General features: G+C 47.4%; 1 protein-coding gene across 1 annotated transcript in view; it reads right to left on the bottom strand.

Moving 5' to 3' along the window:
* Nucleotides 1-4,461: 4,461 nt before the first annotated feature.
* LOC116371822 (WASP homolog-associated protein with actin, membranes and microtubules-like) overlaps nt 4,462-10,245 on the bottom strand; it is a 34,727-nt gene continuing 28,943 nt past the window's right edge. Inside the window, 1 exon segment of the mRNA XM_031820891.1 lies at nt 4,462-6,374. Coding sequence (XP_031676751.1) covers nt 6,216-6,374 — 159 coding nt within the window. The 3' untranslated portion in view covers nt 4,462-6,215.

Raw genomic sequence — 10,245 nt, 5'->3', positions numbered from 1 at the left:
ATGGTCTGTAACCTGAGTGAACATGTGTCTAGGGGTCCTAGTTACATGGTCTGTAACCTGAGTGAACATGTGTCTAGTGGTCCTAGTTACATGGTCTATAACCTGAGTGAACATGTGTCTAGTGGTCCTAGTTACATGGTCTGTAACCTGAGTGAACATGTGTCTAGTGGTCCTAGTTACATGGTCCGTAACCTGAGTGAACATGTGTCTAGGGGTCCTAGTTACATGGTGTGTCACCTGAGTGAACATGTGTCTAGTGGTCCTAGTTACATGGTCCGTAACCTGAGTGAACATGTGTCTAGGGGTCCTAGTTACATGGTCCGTAACCTGAGTGAACATGTGTCTAGGGGTCCTAGTAACATGGTGTGTCACCTGAGTGAACATGTGTCTAGGGGTCCTAGTAACATGGTGTGTAACCTGAGTGAACATGTGTCTAGGGGTCCTAGTTACATGGTGTGTAACCTGAGTGAACATGTGTCTAGGGGTCCTAGTTACATGGTCTGTAACCTGAGTGAACATGTGTCTAGTGGTCCTAGTTACATGGTCCGTAACCTGAGTGAACATGTGTCTAGGGGTCCTAGTTACATGGTCCGTAACCTGAGTGAACATGTGTCTAGGGGTCCTAGTTACATGGTCTGTAACCTGAGTGAACATGTGTCTAGGGGTCCTAGTTACATGGTGTGTAACCTGAGTCAACATGTGTCTAGTGGTCCTAGTTACATGGTCTGTAACCTGAGTGAACATGTGTCTAGTGGTCCTAGTTACATGGTGTGTAACCTGAGTGAACATGTGTCTAGGGGTCCTAGTTACATGGTCTGTAACCTGAGTGAACATGTGTCTAGTGGTCCTAGTTACATGGTCCGTAACCTGAGTGAACATGTGTCTAGGGGTCCTAGTTACATGGTGTGTCACCTGAGTGAACATGTGTCTAGTGGTCCTAGTTACATGGTCCGTAACCTGAGTGAACATGTGTCTAGGGGTCCTAGTTACATGGTCCGTAACCTGAGTGAACATGTGTCTAGGGGTCCTAGTTACATGGTCTGTAACCTGAGTGAACATGTGTCTAGGGGTCCTAGTTACATGGTGTGTAACCTGAGTCAACATGTGTCTAGTGGTCCTAGTTACATGGTCTGTAACCTGAGTGAACATGTGTCTAGTGGTCCTAGTTACATGGTCTATAACCTGAGTGAACATGTGTCTAGTGGTCCTAGTTACATGGTCTGTAACCTGAGTGAACATGTGTCTAGGGGTCCTAGTCCTAGTTACATGGTCTGTAACCTGAGTGAACATGTGTCTAGGGGTCCTAGTCCTAGTTACATGGTCTGTAACCTGAGTGAACATGTGTCTAGGGGTCCTAGTAACATGGTGTGTAACCTGAGTGAACATGTGTCTAGGGGTCCTAGTTACATGGTGTGTAACCTGAGTGAACATGTGTCTAGGGGTCCTAGTTACATGGTCTGTAACCTGAGTGAACATGTGTCTAGGGGTCAAATCAAATCAAATGTATTTATATAGCCCTTCGTACATCAGCCGATATCTCAAAGTGCTGTACAGAAACCCAGCCTAAAACCCCAAACAGCAAGCAATGCAGGTGTAGAAGCACGGTGGCTAGGAAAAACTCCCTAGAAAGGCCAAAAGGAACCAGGCTATGTGGGGTGGCCGGTCCTCTTCTGGCTGTGCCGGCAGGAGATTATAACAGAACATGGCCAAGATGTTCAAATGTTCATAAATGACCAGCATGGTCAAATAATAATAATCACAGGCAGAACAGTTGAAACTGGAGCAGCAGCACGGCCAGGTGGACTGGGAGATGCCCGGTAGTCCTGAGGCATGGTCCTAGGGCTCAGGTCCTCCGAGAGAGAGAAAGAAAGAGAAAATTAGAGAGATCATACTTAAATTCACACAGGACACCGAATAGGACAGGAGAAGTACTCCAGATATAACAAAGTGACCCTAGCCCCCCGACACATAAACTACTGCAGCATAAATACTGGAGGCTGAGACAGGAGGGGTCAGGAGACACTGTGGACCCATCCGATGACACCCCCGGACAGGGCCAAACAGGTGCCAAAGCACAGCCCCCGCACCACTAGAGGGATATCTTCAACCACCAACTTACCATCCTGAGACAAGGCCAAGTATAGCCCACAAAGATCTCCGCCACGGCACAACCTCAAGGGGGGGGCGCCAACCCAGACAGGAAGATCACATCAGTGACTCAACCCACTCAAGTGACGCACCCCTCTTAGGGACGGTATGAAAGAGCCCTAGTAAGCCAGTGACTCAGCCCCTGTAATAGGGTTAGAGGCAGAGAATCCCAGTGGAAAGAGGGGAACCGGCTAGGCAGAGACAGCAAGGGCGGTTCGTTGCTCCAGAGCCTTTCCGTTCACCTTCACACTCCTGGGCCAGACTACACTCAATCATATGACCCACTGAAGAGATGAGTCTTCAGTAGCAACATTACCTCTCCTCGGTCCAGGGAGACAGCAACATTACCTCTCCTCGGTCCAGGAGACAGCAACCTTACCTCTCCTCGGTCCGGGAGACAGCAACCTCTCCTCTCCTCGGTCCAGGAGACAGCAACCTCACCTCTCCTCGGTCCGGGAGACAGCAACCTCACCTCGGTTCAGGGAGACAGCAACCTCACCTCTCCTCGGTCCAGGGAGACAGCAACCTCACCTCTCCTCGGTCCAGGGAGACAGCAACCTCACCTCTCCTCGGTTCAGGAGACAGCAACCTCACCTCTCCTCGGTCCAGGGAGACAGCAACCTCACCTCTCCTCGGTTCAGGAGACAGCAACCTCACCTCTCCTCGGTTCAGGAGACAGCAACCTCACCTCGGTTCAGGGAGACAGCAACCTCACCTCTCCTCGGTCCAGGGAGACAGCAACCTCACCTCTCCTCGGTTCAGGAGACAGCAACCTCACCTCTCCTCGGTCCAGGGAGACAGCAATCTCACCTCACCTCGGTCCTGGGAGACAGCAACCTCACCTCTCCTTGGTCAGGGAGACAGCAACCTCACCTCTCCTCGGTCCAGGAGACAGCAACCTCACCTCTCCTCGGTTCAGGGAGACAGCAACCTCACCTCTCCTAGGTCCAGGAGACAGCAACCTCACCTCTACTCGGTTCAGGGAGACAGCAATCTCACCTCTCCTCGGTCCATGGAGACAGCAACCTCACCTCTCCTTGGTCAGGGAGACAGCAACCTCACCTCTCCTCGGTCCAGGGAGACAGCAACCTCACCTCTCCTCGGTCCAGGGAGACAGCAACCTCACCTCTCCTCGGTTCAGGGAGACAGCAACCTCACTTCACCTCGGTCCAGGAGACAGCAACCTCTCCTTGGTCAGGGAGACAGCAACCTCACCTCTCCTTGGTCAGGGAGACAGCAACCTCACCTCTCCCTTGGTCCAGGAGACAGCAACCTCACCTCTCCTCGGTCCGGGAGACAGCAACCTCACCTCTCCTCGGTCCAGGGAGACAGCAACCTCACCTCTCCTCGGTCCAGGAGACAGCAACCTCTCCTCGGTCCAGGAGACTAGTCCAAGCAGATTAGTTCAAAATGGTGACCAATATATACATAAAAAACCAAAAGGCCCAACTAAAGAGGTTAAGGTCTTTATTCAATCAGATCCGCTTTAGGAAAAATCCACACAGCGGTTGTTTTTGTCGGTGTCTGAGGGGGAACTGTCTTAGAACTGTCAAATCCACTAGTGGCTCCTGCCATTATACCTAAAGCGGACGTAGCCATTGGCTGCACGGAGTCACATGTACAGAAATCCCATGCAGTCTTGTTTACAAATTGGAACATGAGATGTCATCTACACCTTGTTTAATGACATTTCTATATAACCTACACTTTTCTCACTCTGATATTCTAACGTGGGTGTGGCTTCGTGACAATGATCAAGAGCAGCTTGCTCACCGATTTGACGGCTCCAACACTCCCAGTTAACACGTGATCTGATTGAACCTAGACCTTACTAACAAAGCCCAGATCAGAGGCTTCTGGCCTCTCTCTCTCTCCAGAACTGACGATCACCCTAATTGTCAGCACCGGTCTCCTTATCAACCAGGCTCAGCATCCAGACAACGTTGCTGCTGCCCCCTGGAGGATGGAGTGTATCCTGTAACACTACCCCCCCCCATATCACAGTAATGATATGTGTATCCTAGATAGTGTGTTTGTCTATGTCCTAACCCCCCCCCCCCCCCCCCCCCCCCCCCCCCCCCATATCACAGTAATGATATGTGTATCCTGGATAGTGTGTTTGTCTATGTCCTAACCCCCCCCCCCTCCATATCACAGTAATGATATGTGTATCATGGATAGTGTGTTTGTCTATGTCCTAACACTAACAGTAATGATATGTGTATCCTGGAATGATCAATTATTAGTGTGTTTTCCCCCATTATAAAGAGAATCTCTCCCGGACAGAACAGTTGTAGAAGTGTACTACAGAAACCTGATTCAACAACAGTTTATTGGTGAATGACAGCTCGTAATAACTTACAGTCCCCAAGGCACTTGAGCATTAATGACAACGTTCTCTCTTTAAAATAACACTTAACAGTCGAATGGAAACTGGGTTTGACAGTTTACAAAAAAAATATTTAAATCAGTGCATTGGCGCTCGTTTATACATCTGGCCATGTTCCAGGCCACCTACATTGCAGTCACGCACCAAATCTTACATATTCAATCATTGGTTCATTTGTCTAAAAGATGCTGCTTTTGCAGGGCAGTCTGGAACACGGCCTTTTGCGTCTCCATGACAACCCGGTCAAATCATGTGCCATGTAATAACGTAGCATCATTAGAAATACTAGGGTGAAGTTGGCCCCCTAGACACTGACCCAAGGCCAGTTTTAGATTATTCCCCCTAATGGTTAAAAGGTTGGGATTGGGGGGAGAGGAGGCTGATCCTAGGACTGTTGTGCCTACGGGGTCAACTACATCCTATTGTTTTAGTTCATGGTGGGAAACTGGGTAAAGCTCTATTCTGTTCATGAAGGGCAGAGGTCATATACTTAAAGGGTTATTTTATCATCACAGCGATTAATATGGCGTTGTAGGACAGAGTGCACAGTCATCAACATTTCAGTTTTCCTCAAAGTAAATGTGGCAAAACGAGCTCATTTTCATCCGTAGATAAAATCATGAAGCAGAAACAACAACAACAAAAAACGATAAATGTTTTCTCCTTCAATGGTTCGTCAGTTATGCTATGAAGGGGGGGACACCAGTTCCAACTGGCACTAGACAAACAAAACATTAAGGGAGATGTAGTGTAATACGATGACAAACTGAACCGCATTACACGGTAAGGTCTGCCACCTGTTCTAGTTGAACACGCTGCAGGGGACTGCAACCATAGACACAGACACAGAATCTCTCTCTCTCTGTCTGTCTGTCTGTCTCTCTGTCTGTCTCTCTCTCTCTCTGTCTCTCTCTCTCTCTCTCTCTCTCTGTCTCTCTCTGTCTCTCTCTGTCTCTCTCTGTCTCTCTCTGTGTAAAGCAGTTGGACAATACTTCAATGTCAAGTCCTCAGGCTCGTTTGCAAACGGAAGACTAGACAAGCGTACAAACAAGAATTCATGAAAATCTGGAATTGGTGGGAGCTTTTTAGCCAGATAACAGCTAGTTTCTAAGCTTGGTGGAAAAAAAAGGCTGTAGCCTTGAACCGTGGTAACAGGTGGTGGATATTTGGGCACAGTGCTTTAGTTAAACATTTTCAGGGTGTTTAAGATACGATCTCTTCTCTATGGATCAAGTTTTACGTCAAACAGTAAACCTGCATAATCACACGACTAAACCATTGGCAACATGGTTAACCTATTGATTAGTGAATGTTTTGATTTGTACGTGTGTGTGTGTGTATACAGTGGGGAGAACAAGTATTTGATACACTGACGATTTTGCAGGTTTTCCTACTTACAAAGCATGTAGAGGTCTGTAATTTTTTTAATCATGGGTACACTTCAACTGTGAGAGACGGAATCTAAAACGAAAATCACATTGTATGATTTTTAAGTAATTAATTTGCATTTTATTGCATGACATAAGTATATCTACATGTTTTGTAAGTAGGAAAACCTGCAGTGTATCAAATACTTGTTCTCCCTGCTGTATACACACACACACACACGCAGTACGCCTGCTTTATGGATGTGTCCGTGCGCGTCCGAGTGTCTGTCTGTCCGTGCATACGTCTCCTCTCAGCTGTCCCACTCAGCCAAGGGCGTGTTGTCCTCTCCTCTCTCCTCATCTTCATCTGAGTCGGAGGAGACCTTCTTCATCCTCTGCATGGCTGCCTTGATGCTCTTCTGCAGATCCGTGTCCCTGCTGTCCTGGGGCAGGGGCACTGCTGGGACCACCTGGAGGGGACATCAGAGCAGGGTCATCAAGTTAGCCAGTGGGACCGGTTCAGAGGGCTACCCATCATTTCAAGTGTTTGTCACGTGCACTACTACAGTGTTTGTCACGTGCACTACTACAGTATTTGTCACGTGCACTACTACAGTGTTTGTCACGTGCACTACTACAGTGTTTGTCACGTGCACTACTACAGTGGTTGTCACGTGCACTACTACAGTGGTTGTCACGTGCACTACTACAGTGGTTGTCACGTGCACTACTACAGTGGTTGTCACGTGCACTACTACAGTGGTTGTCACGTGCACTACTACAGTGGTTGTCACGTGCACTACTACAGTGTTTGTCACGTGCACTACAACAGTGTGTCACGCGCACTACAACAGTGTGTCACGTGCACTACTACAGTGTTTGTCACGTGCACTACTACAGTGTTTGTCACGTGCACTACAACAGTGTTTGTCACGTGCACTACTACAGTGTGTCACGTGCACTACTACAGTGTGTCACGTGCACTACTACAGTGTGTCACGTGCACTACTACAGTGTTTGTCACGTGCACTACAACAGTGTCACGTGCACTACAACAGTGTGTCACGTGCACTACTACAGTGTTTGTCACGTGCACTACAACAGTGTTTGTCACGTGCACTACAACAGTGTTTGTCACGTGCACTACAACAGTGTTTGTCACGTGCACTACAACAGTGTTTGTCACGTGCACTACTACAGTGTTTGTCACGTGCACTACAACAGTGTTTGTCACGTGCACTACTACAGTGTTTGTCACGTGCACTACAACAGTGTTTGTCACGTGCACTACTACAGTGTGTCACGTGCACTACTACAGTGTGTCACGTGCACTACTACAGTGTTTGTCACGTGCACTACAACAGTGTTTGTCACGTGCACTACTACAGTGTTTGTCACGTGCACTACAACAGTGAAATTACTTTCTTTCTCAACAATGCAGTAATTAATATCAGTAGAAATCCATAACATGAATAAAGACCAGAAGAACAAACACAAGTAGTTATATACAGGGACAGTTCCAGGGTCAGTAGCTATATACAGGGACAGTTCCAGGGTCAGTAGTTATATACAGGGACAGTTCCAGGGTCAGTAGTTATATACAGGGACAGTTCCAGGGTCAGTAGTTATATACAGGGACAGTTCCAGGGTCAGTAGTTATATACAGGGACAGTTCAGGTCAGTATTACAGGACAGTTCCAGGGTCAGTAGTTATATACAGGGACAGTTCCAGGGTCAGTAGTTATATACAGGGACAGTTCCAGGGTCAGTAGTTATATACAGGGACAGTTCGAGGGTCAGTAGCTATATACAGGGACAGTTCCAGGGTCAGTAGTTATATACAGGGACAGTTCCAGGGTCAGTAGTTATATACAGGGTCAGTTCCAGGGTCAGTAGTTATATACAGGGTCAGTAGTTATATACAGGGACAGTTCCAGGGTCAGTAGTTATATACAGGGACAGTTCCAGGGTCAGTAGTTATATACAGGGACAGTTCCAGGGTCAGTAGTTATATACAGGGACAGTTCCAGGGTCAGTAGTTATATACAGGGTCAGTTCCAGGGTCAGTAGTTATATACAGGGACAGTTCCAGGGTCAGTAGTTATATACAGGGACAGTTCCAGGGTCAGTAGTTATATACAGGGACAGTTCCAGGGTCAGTAGTTATATACAGGGACAGTTCCAGGGTCAGTAGTTATATACAGGGTCAGTTCCAGGGTCAGTAGTTATATACAGGGACAGTTCCAGGGTCAGTAGCTATATACAGGGACAGTTCCAGGGTCAGTAGCTATATACAGGGACAGTTCCAGGGTCAGTAGCTATATACAGGGACAGTTCCAGGGTCAGTAGCTATATACAGGGACAGTTCCAGGGTCAGTAGTTATATACAGGGTCAGTAGTTATATACAGGGTCAGTTCCAGGGTCAGTAGTTATATACAGGGTCAGTCGTTATATACAGGGTCAGTTCCAGGGTCAGTAGTTATATACAGGTTCAGTAGTTATATACAGGGTCAGTAGTTATATACAGGGTCAGTTCCAGGGTCAGTAGCTATATACAGGGTCAGTAGTTATATACAGGGTCAGTTCCAGGGTCAGTAGCTATATATAGGGTCAGTTCCAGGGTCAGTAGCTATATACAGGGTCAGTTCCAGGGTCAGTAGCTATATACAGGGTCAGTTCCAGGGTCAGTAGTTATATAGGGACAGTTCCAGGGTCAGTAGTTATATAGGGACAGTTCCAGGGTCAGTAGCTATATACAGGGACAGTTCCAGGGTCAGTAGCTATATACAGGGACAGTTCCAGGGTCAGTAGCTATATACAGGGACAGTTCCAGGGTCAGTAGTTATATACAGGGTCAGTTCCAGGGTCAGTAGTTATATACAGGGTCAGTAGCTATATACAGGGTCAGTTCCAGGGTCAGTAGCTATATACAGGGTCAGTTCCAGGGTCAGTAGCTATATACAGGGACAGTTCCAGGGTCAGTAGCTATATACAGGGTCAGTTCCAGGGTCAGTAGCTATATACAGGGTCAGTTCCAGGGTCAGTAGTTATATACAGGGTCAGTAGCTATATACAGGGTCAGTCCCAGGGTCAGTAGCTATATACAGGGTCAGTAGCTATATACAGGGACAGTTCCAGGGTCAGTAGTTATATACAGGGACAGTTCCAGGGTCAGTAGCTATATACAGGGTCAGTTCCAGGGTCAGTAGCTATATACAGGGACAGTTCCAGGGTCAGTAGCTATATACAGGGTCAGTTCCAGGGTCAGTAGCTATATACAGGGTCAGTAGCTATATACAGGGTCAGTTCCAGGGTCAGTAGCTATATACAGGGTCAGTTCCAGGGTCAGTAGCTATATACAGGGTCAGTTCCAGGGTCAGTAGCTATATACAGGGTCAGTTCCAGGGTCAGTAGTTATATACAGGGACAGTTCCAGGGTCAGTAGCTATATACAGGGTCAGTTCCAGGGTCAGTAGCTATATACAGGGTCAGTTCCAGGGTCAGTAGCTATATACAGGGTCAGTTCCAGGGTCAGTAGCTATATACAGGGTCAGTTCCAAGGTCAGTAGCTATATCCAGGGACAGTTCCAGGGTCAGTAGCTATATACAGGGTCAGTTCCAGGGTCAGTAGCTATATACAGGGTCAGTAGCTATATACAGGGTCAGTTCCAGGGTCAGTAGCTATATACAGGGTCAGTTCCAGGGTCAGTAGCTATATACAGGGTCAGTTCCAGGGTCAGTAGCTATATACAGGGTCAGTAGCTATATACAGGGTCAGTAGCTATATATACAGGGACAGTTCCAGGGTCAGTAGCTATATACAGGGTCAGTAGCTATATACAGGGTCAGTAGCTATATACAGGGTCAGTTCCAGGGTCAGTAGTTATATACAGGGTCAGTTCCAGGGTCAGTAGTTATATACAGGGTCAGTAGCTATATACAGGGTCAGTAGTTATATACAGGGACAGTTCCAGGGTCAGTAGTTATATACAGGGTCAGTAGCTATATACAGGGTCAGTAGCTATATACAGGGACAGTTCCAGGGTCAGTAGCTATATACAGGGTCAGTTCCAGGGTCAGTAGCTATATACAGGGACAGTTCCAGGGTCAGTAGCTATATACAGGGACAGTTCCAGGGTCAGTAGTTATATACAGGGACAGTTCCAGGGTCAGTAGCTATATACAGGGTCAGTTCCAGGGTCAGTAGCTATATACAGGGTCAGTTCCAGGGTCAGTAGCTATATACAGGGTCAGTTCCAGGGTCAGTAGCTATATACAGGGTCAGTTCCAGGGTCAGTAGCTATATACAGGGTCAGTTCCAGGGTCAGTAGCTATATACA

This window comes from Oncorhynchus kisutch, unplaced genomic scaffold (genome assembly GCF_002021735.2).
Source record: "Oncorhynchus kisutch isolate 150728-3 unplaced genomic scaffold, Okis_V2 scaffold3717, whole genome shotgun sequence".
Classification (NCBI taxonomy): Eukaryota; Metazoa; Chordata; class Actinopteri; order Salmoniformes; family Salmonidae; genus Oncorhynchus; species Oncorhynchus kisutch.
This window is presented reverse-complemented; position numbering and strand designations above follow the sequence as displayed.